The sequence below is a fragment of the Ischnura elegans genome, chromosome 1 (assembly GCF_921293095.1).
Source record: "Ischnura elegans chromosome 1, ioIscEleg1.1, whole genome shotgun sequence".
Taxonomy (NCBI): domain Eukaryota; kingdom Metazoa; phylum Arthropoda; class Insecta; order Odonata; family Coenagrionidae; genus Ischnura; species Ischnura elegans.
In genome coordinates, this window is record NC_060246.1 from 34,578,272 (window position 1) to 34,597,674 (window position 19,403).

The window sequence follows — 19,403 nt, forward strand, 5'->3', positions numbered from 1 at the left end:
AAGCCACGGGGTCATATGTAGGGACCAAATATTGAGCCCTAACAATTCCCATCACGTAATAAAAATAAAAAATGAATGATGTCCTCGGGAACATTTATTAAAATATTAACTTCAACTTGGCAGAATAATAAACCATACATAAGTTAATTATTGCCACAAAATTATTCCAAAACCACGGTACCCAAGTACAGTGCAAAACCATTTTCAAATTCACACGCAAGAAAATGCCGAGACATTAATTTTCAAAGTATTTTTACGTCTTGATTCCACCAACAATAAGGCAACAAAATCCGTCGTTTGTCAATATGGAGATGTTTAAGCAAACATCAATTATCAACACTTGTTTTCCATACTTATACATGTTTAACATACATGATGAAATACGAAACAATGTATACAGAAACCGAAATTAAAAATTAAGTCTTAAGTATTTGGGTGGCGGTGAATTTACGAGTTAAGGTCCGAATTTTAATCATCTCATAGGAATTAAAAGAAGTCATAGTATCGCACATAAGCATGCAGTTTCTTTTCGACGTTGAAAATAAAAATTCGCGGATAACAATATAATTTGACATAAGTCGAGGTGATAACTTTTAAGCTACTTAACAGCAATTTTTAATTTATGTTCTGAATAAAAGGACGCCATCTAATCAGTCGCTGATCAAGCTAACGACTAGTTGTAATAAAAATCTTAAAAGAAGAAAATCACTAACGTAATTCTTTCTTTCCTTCATTTCAGAAAATGGCCTTCCGAGGCGGCTGAGGACGGCTTACACCAACACCCAGCTCCTTGAACTGGAGAAGGAATTCCACTTTAACAAATACCTGTGCCGGCCGAGGAGGATAGAGATCGCGGCATCCCTGGACTTAACGGAGAGACAAGTCAAAGTTTGGTTCCAGAATCGGAGAATGAAGCACAAACGGCAAACGATGAGCAAGCAAGGAGAAGATGGTTCGGAGAAGGGGGAGGGCGGCGGAGGAAAGGGCAAGATGGGAGAGGGCAAGGGAGGCAGTCTGTTGGACGATAAGAAAAGTTGCCAAAACTGCGACCTCGCCCCGGGAGGAATAGGGGAGAGGGGAAAAATCGGCAAGAACAATAACAGCTCCTCACAGAAAAATCAAAATTCCACGGGAGGTTTCAACACCAACAGCAACGCCAGCAGCGTGAGCAGCGGCGGAAGCACGCCTTACGATAAGATGGGCATGATGATGGACGAGGAAGACGAGTCGGCCCCGGCGTCGAGGCCCGGCGGCGGCAGGCGAGGCCGGCTGCTGGGGGCGTCGAGGAGCGCTGAGGACGGAGAAGATGACGACGAGGACGAAGACGACCGGGACGATGACGACGAAGACGACGAGGACTCCCGATCGGACAGGAGCGGCATCGGCACTCCGATGAGCAGGAAAATGCCGACGACGCCCAATAGAGACGTCAAAGTGGAGCGCGCGTCTAGTCCCTCGACCACCATCACCACCCTCGGCGTAATGGGTGGACCCGAAATGCCACCCACGACACTGAAAGGGACTCCAAGAATGTCACCGATCGGCATAGCCTCTAAGTGCAAGAAAGAACCAGGGAGTATCGGTCCAACGATCGTGGGACTACAAGATGGGCAGCTATGTGTCGGCCCATCTCCTCAACCAACCCCACCGCAGAGCCTTCCTTCGCAACTGACTTCGGCGGGAGGCAGTCTGACGCCGTCCACGCCGGGGACGCCGCCGCAGCCAAGTCCGCAAGGCCCGGCGGCAGCCAATGGCATTTTCAGGCACAGTTCCCCGACTGCGGCCACCACTGCGACCTCTGCCACGTCGTCCAATGTGGCAGGAGGTGGTGGAGGGATCCACGTCAGCCCCAACCCGGCTTCGGTGGCGGCGGGACCGATGGGATCCATGGCATCTTCCATGCACCATAATAACGGCGTTAGCAGCGTTGGTAGCAGCAGCAGCGTAAGCAGTTGCAGCAGCTCGTCCAGCAGCCGGTGTCAGACGCCCCCGAGATTTCACTCGTCCCCGATGAAGAGGCAGTCTCCTTCGATGGCTCAAGCGACTCACAACGTGAACTTGTCCGCAGTGGGGCAAAGGCAGCAGCACCATGTGCAGCAGCCATCGGCTTATGGTCACTGCGCGGCAGAGTTCAGGGGGCCTCATCATGCAAGAGCAGACTATAACCGCACTGGGCACATGATCGGACCTCAGCAGCAAAGGATGGGGGTGGGCTGCCAACCTCCAGTAATGTATTACGGAGCCAGGGAATATTCACACCACCAACAGCACCAAAATCCTGCACATCAGCACCCCCAAATGGCCATGCACGCAAGCCAAATGCCTCAGGGCCATTGCAATTCTCCGCGCATGATGTCGACATCTTCGCCCGGAGTAGCTGCGCCTCCGTCGCAACAAGATTCTTACCCATCGCAACAGCATCCAGCGCAGGTTCAAACTCATGGCCATTGTCCTGTCGGCGGACCGGGAACGACGGCAGCGGAGCCATATGCAATGCAGACCACGGGCAGACATGGAATTCCCGGAAATAGTCCGCACATTGCTTCGACAGGCGGAATCCAACAAGGTAGAATGGCTGTAGGAGTAGCTGCTGAAAGTAGAACTGCTGTTTCGCAACAACATCACCAGCAGACGCACGCTTCCTCGCCTAGGCACGCCTTCCAATATCAATCATCATCACATGGAACTCAGGCCGTTCATCCCGGGAACCAACAGCTTCACTCGCAGCACCATCATCACCAGACACAGCAACAGCAGCCACCTCATCAATATTTTGGGCCCGGAGGTTATACTGCCGCAAATACGGCGTACCATCATCCAAACCAACAGGACATGCAGCAATACTCGGGTTACAACGGAGGTATAGCCCCGGGAATGCAGACGAATCAACAAAGCAATGCAGCCCAGCATCACAATATTCCATCCGCGCACCATGCCTTTAGAGGTCCAGAAGGCACTAATCCATACCATCACGCATACGGGAATGCGGGTGCAACTGGTGGCCCACAAGTTGACCACTATCAAAATTCCGGCGCGAGTGCTTATGGCAGCGGGGGTTACGGGCACCAAGGGATGGGAGCTGAATATAACGGAGCGATGTATCCTAATGGAGGGGGAGATGGAACGCAACAGAGTATGCCAGGAACACACATGCATGATCCGACATACTATGAGAGCGTTCATCATTCTTATAGTGGGCAAATGCAGGAAGATTACAGGGGGGCACATCCTCCAGGAGGGGCACAACCTCCCGGGGTCCATCCACACGGAGCGACCGCACAAGGAACACCAACTCCCCAGCACCCCAATGCAACTGCAACTTCTTCGATACCCGCGCACCACCCATCACCCACAAGTCAGCATCCAACCCAGGTCACACCTCAGCCCCCCTCCAGCAACGGAAACAACCCAAAACATCTCCCAGGGTCCATGGGACCCCCTGGGCCTGTCGTCGTGAACGGTGGACCAAACGTCTACTATGGCGAGACCAATATTCAAGGGAGTTTCGGCACCCCGACTTCACCCGGGGGGATATTCCCGCCGTCTAGCACGGGCTCAGTTCCATCGACGGAGGTGGCCCAACAACAACTGGAGGCCGGAGGGCAGCACGAAGTTGTAGCGATGCCGCAGGAAAGTGACATGAACTTCGGTTTTAACTTTTATGAACAAAATAACCCTTCCGAGAACTCAAACAGTTCTTCGGATTTCAACTTCCTAACTAATCTCGCGAATGACTTTGCCCCAGAATATTATCAGCTCAGCTGAAAGAATTTTATGTGAATGCAAATCGGATGTTGTGCGTTGAAGTGAATGTGCCGCTGTTAAAATACACAGTGAACAGGTGCAAAGAGAACAGTTTTGGCTGACTTCGTAGGCGCCTCACGGCGAAGTGATGAAACCTTAGGCATAGACATATTTGTGCCTCTCTATTTATAACGAACATAAGATAAATGACAAATGCACATAACATAAAGACAGTTCGGACATGCGTCTTGTGCCGTGACACATTTTATATTGAGTAAAAATCTATTCGAAGACTATCATGTTTAAAAGTGTTGTTGTTGTTCCTTCCTACATTGTTTGGTGTAAATAATAGCTCGCACTTTGAGTAGTGTCATAGGAAATAACTTAATGGACCATGGTACTATTAGAGCATGGGTAAGTCATTAAAATAAAACAGTTTACCTTGATTAAATCTAGATGCGATCTGCAATGAACACGTTTTATCATCGAGAAGGAGCAGTTTTATAAGAAGTGGCAAAAGGAAAAACACTTTTAATTATAGTCAGAAAAACCGCTGGCAGTGTAATTGTGCGTAATTCCAACCTTGAATAAACTGCAAGGTTTTAACCTAATAGATAAACCGTAATTTTGTTCTGATTTTGTTGCTGAGATTGTGAAAACAATTAATAAAGATGTTTTCAAAATACAATGAATTTAATCTAATTGCTTCATGAATACAAAAATAAAGATTACGCTTCAAGAGAGCACATAATTGTTATTGCAAAATTTGAAAAAAATTAAATCTGAAATTATTACTGCCTGTTTGCCTCTGCCAAGGTATTATTAGAAGCAGAATTCACACATTGTAAATTACAAAATTAATTGTAATTAGAAGTTCAATGAGACTGCTAGTCTTTGATGATTTGTTCAATTAAGCAATTTTATACCAGCGCAGTATGTAAAAATATGTACATAGCAGTGTCTAAAGAAATATATTTCACATAAAGAAGACTAATATATTTTCATTTCCCTAATATCACTATCTAGGGTAAGGAGTACAATGCATAGCATTATAAAAAATAATCTCTAGGTTTAGCGTCAACAATTTATAAATACAAGAAAATATTTGCTGAATCCCTATTCGTTGTCAATTCAGAGTTATTCAAAGTAATTTCTGATTGCATTTTTAAATAAATCGTATTGTAAATATGAAACTAAATATAACTAAACGTAAACAATTCTACAAAAATATAATTTCAATCTCAATATTTTGGCGTTATATAATGCTTAGAGTGTAAAGGGAATTTTTCCATATTCTTCGAGAAATTCTGAAACAATTTGTTCTGAAACGAAATTCATTGTCAAAATTGTTTCCTATGTGATTCATTCCTAGCAATTTCAATATTCTCTCTGAACACCATCTCAAACTTCAATTTTCATCTCATAATGTTCGTTACTCTATCGTTAAAAAATTTAGCAAAGAAATTCAAAGGTTGGTTCAACAAACCAAGAAAAGGAGAGGAAGAAAGAGGGACGAAGAGACAAAACTGGAGAGGAAAACGGAGAGAGCATGACATTCGGAGAGCACACGTCTCAGTAGTAAAAGGGGGCGACATGTTACCGCGGTTCGCAATGGAAATGCCTTCATTTGCATGGGTTTTCTTCGCTGCCATTATTTTTTATTCGCCTCCGCCGAGAGTCACGCGCTGATCATTAGGAGAACGCGATAGAGAGATATAGAAGGAGGAGCGGTACACGGGACCGACAAGCTATTCTGGCCAATTGGGAGTTTTTCATTCTCTTTGGACATCTCTAAGCTGAGACGTGGAAAGATTATTTAAGGCCATTGGCGTCAGCTGGCGCGGCTAAAACCTGTAATTTTGGGGAAAAGTCCACGCTATGATTGATGGACGCGTCTTCACGGAAATTTAATTCATTCGAGGGGTACTGTTTTTAGAACAACACCAGTAAGATTTATGCTTAGATATTTGCTGTCCATTTTTTTCTTAAAATTTCAGCATTTTATAGGAGCCTTCCACATCCATTTTATATTCACTCATTTTGCGGTTGAAAACGACGAGTAAAATAAAAGAACCTCTCACAACGTTAAGGGGAAATTATTTTTAAACAGAAGCATCATACATCTCCATTGGAATTTTCACGCAAATTCCTTGCTCTTGACAATACAAGAAAATATTTACGCGGGTAGTTATTCAGTCTAAAACACAAGATGTTCGCGAGAACTTAAATAGATTTCAGATTCCAGCCGTTACTTGACACTTCTGCGTAGATGGAAAATAAGACTTTACTTAATTTTAAGAAAGTTTCATAAACGTGCGAGTGATAATTTTTTGTTTGATACCATATTATTTTCACCTGAGGATAAAAGAAAACAACCGCATGGGTAAAAAAGTGAGCGCAGAAAATGGAGCAATTGTCGTTGGATTGCTGTTAAGCAAGTCCACTTAATCATCTTCAAAGGGCGCTCTTGAAGTTAAAATAATAGAATACAACGCAGTTTTGCCAACAATTCTTTTCATGAAATAGATGAAAATAATAGGTATAGATACACTGTGATGCAAAGGGATACCAGACCGAATAGAGAGAAGAATGGACAGAGCAGGAAAAAGGGAGAAAAAAAATAAAGAAAGAATATGAAGACAAACATAAAACATAAAGATGAACTGATCAATTCAAGTGCGAATAACAATTACCACGACTTAGGAATATGAATCAAGGGTCTACATTGCAGTCGCGCAGAAATAGAAATGGCCAAGTACTTTAAGAAAGATGGGCTGAATATTTTGAGGAGCTGTGTAGAAAGGATGCACCGCCAAGAACAGAAGAGCGCATACAAAATCGCAAAAGAGACGAGTTGTAATGTTAAGAGCTGTAATGTTAATCGGAGTGTAAAATCAGTCATGTCAAGGTAGCAAAATTAAACGAGGTTGATTTCTTCTGCAATATTATGAAGTATCAGCTAACTATCGGCCAAATCTTCTCGTGCTCTCAATAAATCAATGAAAACTTATTTATGCTGATCATATCACCTGGTGTCAACAAAAGTCGTCATATTTGCTTCTCAACGGGTCTTTCGGATGTCTCAACCCACTTTATCCAATCGACATCCAACTTTTCCACCGATTCTGAGTTTTTTACGGCAAAATATTCTAATTCTTTGGCAGCAATGTAGTTTCCAATATCTGGAAAGCCGAAGAGTTTCTAAAAGATTGGAAGAGAGCTTCGATTTGCATAATTCTTACAAAAAAGGTGATGAGTATGACTGTAAAAACTGCACAGGCGTCACGCTATTGAATGTAGTGCATAAAGTTTACCATGATTCGACTAAAACGAATTGCTATCGATGCAGAAGACATTCTGGAATACCAACGGTGTGGTGTCAGGTCTGGGAGGAAACCATTGATGAGATATTCGCTGGAAGGAAAACAATCAGAAAAGAACAGACTTTGTCGGCCTCGAAGGCGGCGGGGATGTCTTCGCCAACCATACTAAAGGTCGCGGGATCCAGTCCCGCCTGATAGAATGCCCCTTCGAGGACATGGGTGAGTGTGATCGTCTGTTGCTGATTGGTTAAATTCCCTATGAAAAGGCCTCATTGTGCTGCTATCGGGGGTAATTGAGATAAATAAATAAAAAAACAGGAAATTCTACGAAAATAATATTTATCTTCACATCCTTTTCTTTGCTTTTCAACACGATTTTGAAAGTGAGAATAAGATGGTTAATGTTTCAAGTGGTCAAGGTATCACTCAGAAATAGAAAATATTGGTTTCAAATAGGACTTATACAATGCCCAACGGAGATCGATACTACATAAGCATCGGAAGTGATGAGTTTCGAAAGTCAAGGAGTTTTCAAATAGGTATACAATTTGTTAAAAAATGGAAATCGATTGCCTGATGATATCAATCATAGAAGTAGTTGAAAAATTCCTTGGTAATTTGAAAGAGATACCATAAAGAGGATCTATGGCCCAATTAAAGGATAGAAATCGAGGATTCAAATGAACATGGAGATAGGAGTAGGGCATATTTTGATTCTCCAAGACACTACGACTGGCATGGCTGAGTCTTATAAAAATATGAGAATCAAAAGAATGCTTAAACTAATTCATAGAAGCCAAAATATAAGGGTTCAGGAAGAGAGATAGTCCTCGGAAGATGTGGGTGCACGAAGCAGAAGACTAAGGAAAAACGTATCACGAAATGTAGGGAGGCAGTAATAAGAAAAAACAATCGATCGGTTTTGCTTTGAGGAACTCTTCTGTCATGATGGTATATGAAAAATATTCATCTAGTATTGATCCACAATTCAACTAAAAACACTCTTACCCAGCTTTCACTGATAACCGCCATGACAATGAAGGTTCACACTTGTGACCAAGGCGGTGAGTTTTTAAACGAGGATCAATAGAATTTTTTTTTCTTTTACCATCAAGTAAAAGAACTTAATGGAGACATATCGTACACTTAGCCAGAATTATACGAATGTGATACTGTTAACCGTCTTGCATACACCGCAATAATGCTAAGGCCGGGTAAGACCATAACGTGCAAACTTAATTAAGACTCCACCATTGGACTAAATGGACAATCATTGAAATTATACAACTTATAATGTGTTAGACTGCGTGGATGTTGAGGGCAGAAGGCGGGCTATAAAAGTACTCGGTTCAATTCCTGGACAACAGGTGGCTACGGGAACAGAAATATCCACCATAACCTAAAAGTGTGACATACATCCCATCACCGATGGCTTGGATTGAACGGTACCCTTAGAACTGTGCACTAATCAATCAAACTAATTACATTCTCGGTAGACGAATAGCAGAAAGTGTACATTTCACTAAGGGTCCCAGATTTTTCTAAGAAGGAAATCACCATGTAAAAATGAGTAAGAATTTGGATAAAATACTGCACTAAAAAGTAAAATAATCTTATTTTAATTTTTTATTCACACTATACCACATCATTACTTCCATTGATTTAATAATTCAATGACATTCATGAGTTTAAAACCTCCTACTATCATTTAAATCGCCCTATTTTCTTAAGTATTAAATCCTCAATTAAAATAAAGTTATCTTAATAAGTAAACATCAAATTTAGAATGTATTTCAGTAAGCAATTAGAAAACGACGTCATTCGATACACTACAAGCCATGGGAGAAACAAATTATAAATCTTTCAATTTCATAAACCATCACTTTCAGATCAAAGTTGTCGGTATAGATTCCACCGCACAAAAAAAGGAAACGTAAGAAATAAAATAAGGATAACACATGCTCGTCATGAGGCATTGAATTTTCAAAATATTAAAACAAGGAAAACCTTCCACATGCTTCAGATCTTTGGGAAACAACGATCCACTTCCTTGGACAATAACAATAAAAACAACACGTGGATGCGCGGATATGGGCCCGCTGCGTCGTTTCCACTCTTCTTCACTCACTTTCCCTCCCATATCCATACAGCGCCCTCCCCCATATGACCATCACTTTGGACGGAAAACCTCCCTTCGTCCCTGGCTCGCCCGCGTTAACATCCACTCTCCCACACCCTGATCCGCACCCCTGGCCCTTCCCTCCCCAACCTATCCAGAATCTAATATCCATTCCTCCCGAAACACCCCTCGGCACACTCCTCGTAAAACCCGCACAAAAACCGCACGGGGAGATTTCCACTTCATCCCGAACATCCCTCTCTCCTCGAGTCCTCATCCTTTCCCTACTCCAGAGCGGAGCGGAGCGCAAACCACCCCCGCCCTCCCCAGTGAGCACAACTCACATCCCCCAGATATAAGGGAGGAGTGGGGGGAGGGGGTGAATCCCACACCCCCCAAACATGGCATCCGCTACCTCCTTCCGCACCCCTTCCCCTTCCCCCGCCCGGAGAGAAATAATTTACATAATGGGTCTTCTTGCACATCGATCAGCCAATAAAATAGCTGCCGCAAGTGAAGAAGGTGAGCGAGGATAAAGGGAGGGAAGACTTGGAGAGGGTGGCGGAGATGACTGCGACGGTAAGGAAGGGAAGTAGATAGAGAGAGAGGAAGGGAAACCATGGAGGAGAGGGAGAGGATGGTTGCGTGGGCGCTGATAAGTGGGTGGGTGGGTGAGGAAGCGGGCCGGGCGGGCATCGAATTCTGCTCGGGGTGACAGATCCTGTTGAGAGAGGTGCGGGTGGATGTCGTAGCGAGGGGAGGAGGACACACGGAGGAGGTCGACGGGAGGAACTCGGAGTTGAAGATTCCCGCGACCTTCAAGGGTGTTTCACTCGACGAGTAATTCTCTTGCCGTACCTACCTATGTTGACCGTGATAATGTCTTAAGCGCGCCCTTTAGTTCTAAGTACAAACGAGTGAATTGAAAAGGTTCTAAATAAAAATATGATAGAGATAGTTAAAAATACGGAACAAACACTGTTCTTACACATGAATTTCCATTAGAAAAAATCCCCCAGGACCGAGAATCGAACAACGGACTTTTGGTTTTCCATTGGAAATCAGAAAACTGGATAGAGCAGTGACCTTTGCAGTGGCCCGGAAAGCTAAAGGTCCGCGGTTCGATTATAGGTCCATGGGAATTTTTTTCTCGTGGCAATTCATGTATATTTCACCACTGTTCACGCGGCAGATTTCGAAATTTTATATTAACTGTTCTTACTCCGTGTTTTCGATCAAGTTGCGTCACGGTCATTCAAAGGCGTTCGCTATTTTAAACTGGATGGCGCACAATTTCTTCTCGCAATCCAGTTGATTTTCCCGCAAAGAATAAACCATAATGTTGGCGACAATAAAGGAATGGAAAATGAAAAATAAAACTAAACTGGAGGATTAATATCTTTCCTAGGTGTGTGCATTACCACGACGCATTTCCAGATGCGACGAGGGGAGAAGCTAAGGTGTAGACAGAATGAGGAGAGCGGATGAAAGAGAGATTATTAAACGAAAAGGGGGTTACGGTACAATCGAGATGGAGATTTAAAAGTTTGGAGCCAGGCAAGAGAGCTGGAAATTAATTTCCTCGGGTACACATAAAAGGTTTACAAAAAACTAGGGGAAAGAGACAGAATATAAGAAAAAATGTTTTTTGACACTCAACTTTCGGAAATTCTGGAAATTATGCACACTTTCTATTGAATGAAAATCTTATTTGTTGAATAGAAACTGCATGCCCATAGACAGTCTGGGTAAAATACATTCAAGAGGATTCTGACGATAAAATTACGAAAATAATTATTTGATTGCATACGTCACATAGAGCCACCAGCAAAGGAATCTAAGCAATATTGGAAATTAATACGTCAATGGATAAAATCTTTACACTAAAATTGATAAGACTGACGACGCGATAAAAATAAGGGTCTTTGATTACCAAAAGCATTTTTCTTAACCTTTTCATCAAAACACTCTTACTTCATTTTATCTAGACAAAATCGTTATGAAATTTAAGAGACCTCGAGCAGTTCATAAATGAGATTGAGCATCATTTTTATTATTTATATAGACCACATTCTGTTTCCACTATTTATGCCATTTTAAATATTAAATTGTGAGATGATTGTAACGCTTAATACATTTTTATGCTCTGACAAGTGCAACATATATTGGTATGAGCGTAGGTAGCGTGAAACACATTATGATTACAAAGTAAGAAATTTAAATTAGAAAATCAATTAAATGAGGAATTTGTGCGTAAATATTTCGCTTCACAGCGGAATGCATTCTAACAAACATTATCAACGTCCCCCATATTGATATTAATGTTTTTCTAAAATTCCTAATGCAACGTAAAAACATGTAAGGGGATTTTCCTTGTCATGAATTAGCATCCAACGACAAAGAAGTCTATATTCATTCCCTTCACTTAGGCAATGTACGTAAATGAGAGTCTAAAATTTTTATTTCTGATCAGATATTTTAGAAGAACATAATCCACTTGCTTGTACAGCGGCATAAATTTCTCCCATAGCCCGCATGCCTCTATCAAGCCCATATGCCTATCCCACTTTAATATCTTGGTCCTAATCTTATCGACTACTCTTTAAGCCCAGCGATATTTTCTTGACACACGCCCACATGTAAGGAAAAACAAGTCCCACTACCAAACAAGTAACTCCAGATAATTGTGGAAGTACTTCAACCAAAAAATATTTAATTTCTAAAAACAAGTTAATAGGGTGTATATCTATAAAAGCCTTATTTACCCGTCATAAACAATGAAATTCACACTTCTAGAACAATGGTAATCAGGAAATTTGTGGCCAACTGTAACAAATTTCTAATGAATATTTTTCATGGAGTATGTACTGTTGTCTACTATTACTTGCGATGTGTTAACTTGAAATGTTAAATTATATTCATTGCTTCATTGGTATCATGATAATTCTGTTATGAGAGAGCTACTATGCCCAGTAGTAGGCGGATAATATCGCTACTGCAATGTGTTTGAATTGTGATTCATTCCACACAAAAACTGAAATTATTATTTTTTATTACCTGCATTAGCAATGAATTCCACCAAGAGATGCGCTTTCCACCAATTAAGAATGAGATCTTATTTTAGATCGACAGTAGTAAATATTTAAATATACTACTTTCCGTGAGTAACACTTAAATGGACGAAAATATTCGAAATTCAGATGAGGATTTAGACTAGAATTGAATTATCTAAGAAGTTTCATGGCTGCCAAATAACACCTAAAACCCTGCGCAGCAGAAATCCTCACGAGTCTTCGGGGAGACCTCAAGAGTTGGCAAAAAAATAGTTGCTGAGTAGCCGAAGCGAGAGGAATCAGCTTCGGGACGATTCAGTTTCTCTCCCCAACGGTTTTTCCCTCATCTCCTTAACAGATTCCGCCGCGTATCTGGGGTGGTGGTCAACGGTGAAGGGGCAGTGAACCCCAAAGGGTAGAACCACCACCGCCACCTTGGGGGATGTAAATAACCCTCCGCAGCTCCCCACCCATTCTCCCCATCTCACGGCAAGGAGAAAAAAAACCAAACACATCCTTTCAATTTAATTCGGTTCCCCCAATCTCTTCCTCCTCCTCCTCCTCCTCCTCCTCCCCGCATCTGACCGCCCGCTCCCCCCCCCCCTTTTCCCTCCTCCCCCGATCCGTTCTCCGCCGTCAAGAGTGGATTCCTTCCCACCGCATTCTCCCCCGTTCATTTCATGCCCTCGTTTTCCTTTGCCGCCCGTGAAATAAATATATTTTTCCCGACCTGTTTTGCGCTCATCCATAAAGGTGGAGGGAGGTTGAGGGAATCCGCTCCCCTCGATATCGTTTGATTTGAAAACTGCGAGAGGGGAGCACAGTTCAAGGGAGAGAGAGAGAGAGGATAGGAATAGGTGGCGTTCCATGCCATTTACGGTTTAATCAACTTATCCCAGAAGGCTCTTATTAAGCAAGGGCACTGAGAGAAAGGTTGCTCTAATTGATGTGAGAAACATAGTCATTCCGATTGAGAAACTTAATTGTGGAGTCATAGTTCATATAAATTCTACGATATGGTAAACCTGTTCCTGATTTAATTATTCTCTAAATAATTCCATTGAATTGATCGTAGGTCTACCAACTGCATAGTCCTCGACAACGCCTTCATGTTTCTCAAGATGAAGGTACCGCGTATAGCATATTAATAATTGCATAAAAATAGAATTGGAAGTAATACTTAACTTATCCATTGAAGATAATTAAATTTATTTTTTTAAACCCTGTCCCGAACATGTTCTCTCTCAATCTTCTATACCATACTTCAAATCTTATAATTTTGCTATGATTTTAGCCCCATTGTTGAAAAGAATTAAGCTTCAAGGAATAAAATAAAATTTATGGATTATTTTCAGCTCAAAAGATCGGGGATAATTCTGCAAAACTCACGGTGCTTGCAATATCATTCCTATTTCTAAGAAAAAAATATGAAATTATGTAATGAAATCTAAATTACCGAGGGGTGTCATGCAAGTTAGCAAGAATTCCACACGGCTTATGGCAAATACTCATAAATCCGACCTTAGCGGCAAAATTCTCTCTATTCTGCTCATCTGGGTCCGAAACTTTTTTTCCCATGCTTCTTCGGATCCTTGGAAAATTCTCAAACGCGACACCGAATCGTCAGTCGTCACAGCTCCCAAGGGACACTCACAATGTGGACGACACCCTTGAGTCGAGGGTGCGCACACCGCACCGTAACACATGTTCGCAAGGGAACTTGTCTGCTACATAGCAAACGGCTTTGCGGCTCAAGTAGAAAGGGTTAAAATGGGAGGGGCAGCAAGAGAGGCAGCTCGTCTCCTTACACCTCCTATTCCCAAAGCGACCGACGGCGGGAAATGCACAGAGCCGCGTTTAACAAGAGGTCGTGAGCGGAGCAGGAGCGAGGTATCGAACCGCATACTCCGGGAGGCAAGGGCGGGCAAGATAATAGCGCGTGGCTTTTGAGGGAGCGAGAGGAGGAGGGGGTGGGGGAAGAGGGGGGGGGCAAAGGGTGCGAGCGTCTCTGAAATCCCTCTCATCCGCCGAAAACCCTTCCCCATACCACACATCCTCCCTCTAACCCCCCCAGTCTCTAGTTTTTCCCGCAAACGGCCACACCGATTCCCGCGATCCTTATTCAGACGTCCCGGTTCTAGCCAGACGAGAGACTGACAGTGATGTATTGCCACGCGTGAGTCACCCCATCCCCATATACCTCCCTCGAAAAACCTCCCTCTCCTCCGACCCCCTACCCCACCAGAAAACCCACCCCACCTCCTTCCTCCCCTCAACCCCCCTCCCTCCTCTGTTCCTTCCCAAGTTTCCGTACAAAACGGCGCCCGTGGAGGCCTAACCTAACCTCCCCTCCCACCCCCCTCCTTCCCACGCACACCCGAAATTCACCCCTCCCCCTTTCCCACTTCATTCTCTGCTCCGAGGCGGAAGCGTACACCGCCCCCTCGCGGCTGTCTCGCCCTCATCGTCGCCTCGCCTCTCTCCGTGAGCAAGAAGGAAACCAACAGCTACCAACTACACGCCGTGAGCGACACGCCACTAACACTGTCGCTCGCCGCAGGGGGGGACACACAGCACTCTGTTTGAGCTCGGCCGCCAGAGCCATTCACAGCTCCCTTAAGAGGCCATGGGAATAAGAGCCACGGGGAGGGAAAAGGGGTACTTTGAACCCGGGGAGATCATCACTGTAATGGTGGGACGTTGACACACGAGTGCTCGGAAAAAAAGAAGAAAAGTCCTCGGCGTCCCTTGCTAAAGCTACAAAATTCCACGATGCCAAATAATTCCTCCCGAAGGCGACACCTAAGAGCATCGCGTGGAACGCAAGCAGCCTCCTCCAAACGAAGACTGAAAATCTTATCACTTAAAAGTGATGGTGATAACTGTGATTCCATATATTTTTGAATATTCTATTCGAGAAGAAGCTCGAATTTAATATCACATACGCAGTAATGACGGTTAGACAAGCTATCTAAAATTCCGTCCGAATAAGTGATTCAAAATACACGCTTATCCATTTGATTTATGGAAGTATATGATATTTCGATATCTGCAGGATATCTGATAATAAATCCCTCTGAAGTATAATGATATAAATTAGAATGAAAACTAAGGCAAAAGAAGTTGTTCCATAAATTATTAAAGTCCACCGCTATATCCTTCACACAGTTCATCACAATAAGTATATCTTAAGCCAGCAATTCATCATGAAAGTTTACATAAGGCATATGAATAATCTAATTCAAATGCGAATATTCTTGGCGCGATAGACATTGCCTAAATGAATCATGAACTGTCGAGGGAAAATAAATGTATTAGCTCACCTTACCGCCAATTGTAACGTATTTAATCCGTGGAATAAAATGAGAACCTTACATTTTGTCCCCTCAGAATACTTAAATAATATATGAATATCTAAAAAAAATGTGTTAATTCATGATTTGAATACGCTTTATGAATAGTTTTTTATTTTTATTAACATTGAAATAAACAGAAGAGAACAAGCTGCCAAACAGTACTAAGACAAATTTAACAAACTACATGGTATGGTACTAATGGTACAAGTAATTAGAGGTATCGGAGTTAACTGGAATTTCGAGGTTTCATAGATGACATAAGAGAATTTATACGAGGCATGATTCTTGAATAGGGGTTGAATACTACTAAATTTGGTTTTGTTTGCATCTATCTTCTGATATGTCAGAGAGGAGAAAGTTTTTGGGGGAACAAATTTTTCATTCGCTTAATTTCTCATTCAGATTTTTTCCTGGAAATACTCATACCACTGTATATTTTTTCCTTCTTTCCATCACCGGCTACATAAATCCATTTTCATCGGAAATAACTATTCCGCCAAGACGGACAAGGAAAACACCTAATTATATCAAGTACTATTTTAAGCCATATTCTAATCATTATGACACGAATTTCATTTTACACGGAAGCAAAGACTGGATTTTTTTGGAAGCGTGAAGTGGGAACATTTCCCCGTTTTCTCTGTCCTACACCATTATTTTGTCAATCTGAGGAAACTAAGGGAATGTGAAATTGATTCAATACTAAACCTCATCATGCCAATGATATTATTATCGATAATTATTAATATTATTTTAAATACCATTAGCCATGTTAAGTTGAATATCTCGATTTAACGATCAATGCTTCAATTAAACGAAGTCAATTCATTTACTACAAAAGAAGAGAGAACGCGAAAATGAGACAAAATTACACATAAATAACGAGGCATTACGTATCTTAAATATAGAATTTAAAAAAATATCACTGAAAATAAAAAAACGCCCAGTTTTTACAACTTTGACACAACGTGTAAGTTCAAAATAATTTTTTCGATGGACTAAAGACATCTTTTCTTTTTTCAAATCGGAACCATCTCCTATGTTTATTCTCCATATTATAAACTTACACATACGCAAATCTCTTTCCCCTTTTTTCCCCCGTCCTCGCATCACGGGAGTAAAAGAGTGAGAACGCTGAATATTCATTAGAGCGATCACAAAGATTACGGCCCTCCCACACTTTACCTACACTCCATCTCCTTCGCAAGCCTTCACTTAACTTTCATCCCTTCTCCTCTCTTTCTGCCTCTCCCTCTCTCTCTCTTCCTAACCCACGACCTCACAAGTTCGCCCCTTCCCACCATAACTCCTCTCATTTTTAAGCGAAAAAATATCCGTACATGTACACTCTTTGATACACACTATTCTCTATGTACTCACCTATATACCCACGTCCGTCTTCTCCCCCTTGCGACTCCCACCGCCCTATAAACTCCACCTTCTCTCCGTCCCCCGCGCTGAAATATGCATGCAGTCAGCGCGCATGGATTTCACAAGGCTAATTATTTACGTGACGCTCCCCATCGCGTCGCCCTCCCTCTGGATGGGAGGCGCTCTCGCCCAAGACGATCCGTATTCACCACGGCGAGTATCAAAACAAACGGCCAGGCGTCGTCGCTTCGCGGCTACCCATTATCGCCCGCCGTGGAACGTGCTATCGCCCACGACGACTTGTGCGCACCCAGTCACGACCACACAATCCCCGCGGGCTCCGGACCTCCCGATTCCTCCGAAACGCTCGAGTTTTGACGCGAGGCGGAAATATTTGTCTCGCTTGAAATATCGCACGGGGAATGGAGAGTGACGCAACTCGGAACTTTATGTGATGATCTCTACTAAGTCTGGCCGATGTCACTATGTTTAGGCGCAGTAATCTTCCCCTTCCAATGGCACAGCCAACCAATAAAATTTTATCACCGACTGTTTGCCGACAGAAGAGGAAGGCATCCACTTGGGATTTGTCACCAGTATTTCACCGATATCCTAATAAATTGAGCGAATATGGATTGTGGTATTTTTTAATTCTTTGGCTAGCACACGTATTTGATTCAACTTACCACGTCGCCAGAGAGTATTTGTGAAATAATTTTGCATTGCACGGAATTTACTTCATTTCTAAAATTGTATTTAGTTCAAATTAATGCTTGAATTCTAATTGATATTTGATTGAATTCTTTACTAAGGAGAGGAGTTTTCGTCATGAAATTTTAATTTTTTACTTACAATTAGAAGAGTGCATAGATACACTTCGAAAAAAAGACCGAAAATTGAAAGCACTTTTCAAGAGCGGATAGTTAACATTACATTGTAAATTAAAGAATTATTACAGCGTTACACTCATTAGAGGAAATAGTCGGACGTTACACTCTTCCCCCTGTTTCAATTGCTAAAATTAGCTCCGTTGGCAAGAATAAGTCTGCTGAGTTAACTTTCAGTAGTTATAGATAAATATGCTATACTGATATTTCCATAATTGGGCAAATGGATGTTCAGTCATGTACAATCGAGGACTCTAAAGGAATATCGCTAGAAATTCATCGCTCATTCAACCTAATCCAAAAGCTTCTAACACAAGGTTTACGTTAACATTGATAACATTTATGTTTACTGGATTTTTCAGGAAAAAATCTATATTACTTCAGGAGGAGGAAGTGGAGACAATTTAAAGCATTTTTTTTCCATGAACATGAGGTCGTAACTCCTTAGATACTGAGCTATAGAAACGAAAACACGTTTTTGGATGCACTTTGCAGTTGCCATGAAAATGATTTTTCTTGGGTATCCAGCCTATTTGATATTTTATTTAATACTCTGGATTTTTAGGACATAAATTGATTAAGTCAGGACGAAAATGTGCGATTATAATTGACTGTAACAAATAATCTCAAAATGAGTGAGATTGCGCAATTGTATTGTCCTCGATACGTACTGGATACTCGGTCAAAGCTCACGCTTAGTTCACCTCAAAAAATGCTTAAAATTTTCTTCCCTACCAGATTGCAGATTACTCCTGAAACGCCCTATCAAGTACGTAAAGCAGCATCTGTTACGTGAGAGAATGAATTCTGCTCGCCGCCTTCAAGGTATAGGTCAACAATAAATGAAACATACCGCAGATAACTCTCAGGGAAGTCCTATTTTCTCAGTAGTGGAGTGGGTCGGAAAAAACGGGTCCACCTTGAAGTCACCACTTAAGGTTCGCATGAAGCCAAGTTTGGTCCCTCCACTCAAGCCTTCAGTTACCTGGGAACGGAAAGAAAACAAACCGATTGGAAATGGTTTCAGATTTCTCCTAGCATCATGCGCAAACACCGATGTTGAAATGAATAAGAAATGACTTTGATTCATGTGAACAAGCCGTAACATTTGGGTCTAAGTGGGTCGTTCAATCTACTCACAAGACGGGAATTGGCCCACTGCGTGCTTTTTATAAGTCCTGAATATCGCTAAAACACGCAAGCTATCTTCTCCATACCAATTGCCAACCTTTATCTTTTTTTACTCTCTTTGACGTGACTTTCAGGGCAGAAAGGGACACACCCATATAACCTTGCGGAGTATATTATGAAGGAATACACGAAACAATGTATATAAAATATTCATCTCAGATTCCATACTTTCCTCGCGGTCATTATCATAATAACTTTTAGCATTACCATCTGCTGTCCGGTATTGGAACGAAAAATAGGGCTATAATGCTATTTTCTAAGACTATTTGAAATTCTCTGCGACGATTCCTCTCTTAATAATTATAAATATACCATGTATCAAGTCCATGCGCACTATTGAAAGTCTAAGTCATAATTCC

The 19,403-nt window shown here is 42.1% G+C and overlaps 1 protein-coding gene across 1 annotated transcript in view; it reads left to right on the forward strand.

The window, feature by feature from the left end:
- LOC124158707 (homeotic protein proboscipedia-like) overlaps positions 1-4,734 on the forward strand; it is a 173,454-nt gene extending 168,720 nt beyond the window's left edge. Inside the window, exon 2 of the mRNA XM_046533952.1 lies at positions 740-4,734. Coding sequence (XP_046389908.1) covers positions 740-3,765 — 3,026 coding nt within the window. The 3' untranslated portion in view covers positions 3,766-4,734. The remainder of the gene's footprint in view (positions 1-739) is intronic.
- The last annotated feature ends 14,669 nt before the right edge of the window (positions 4,735-19,403 follow it).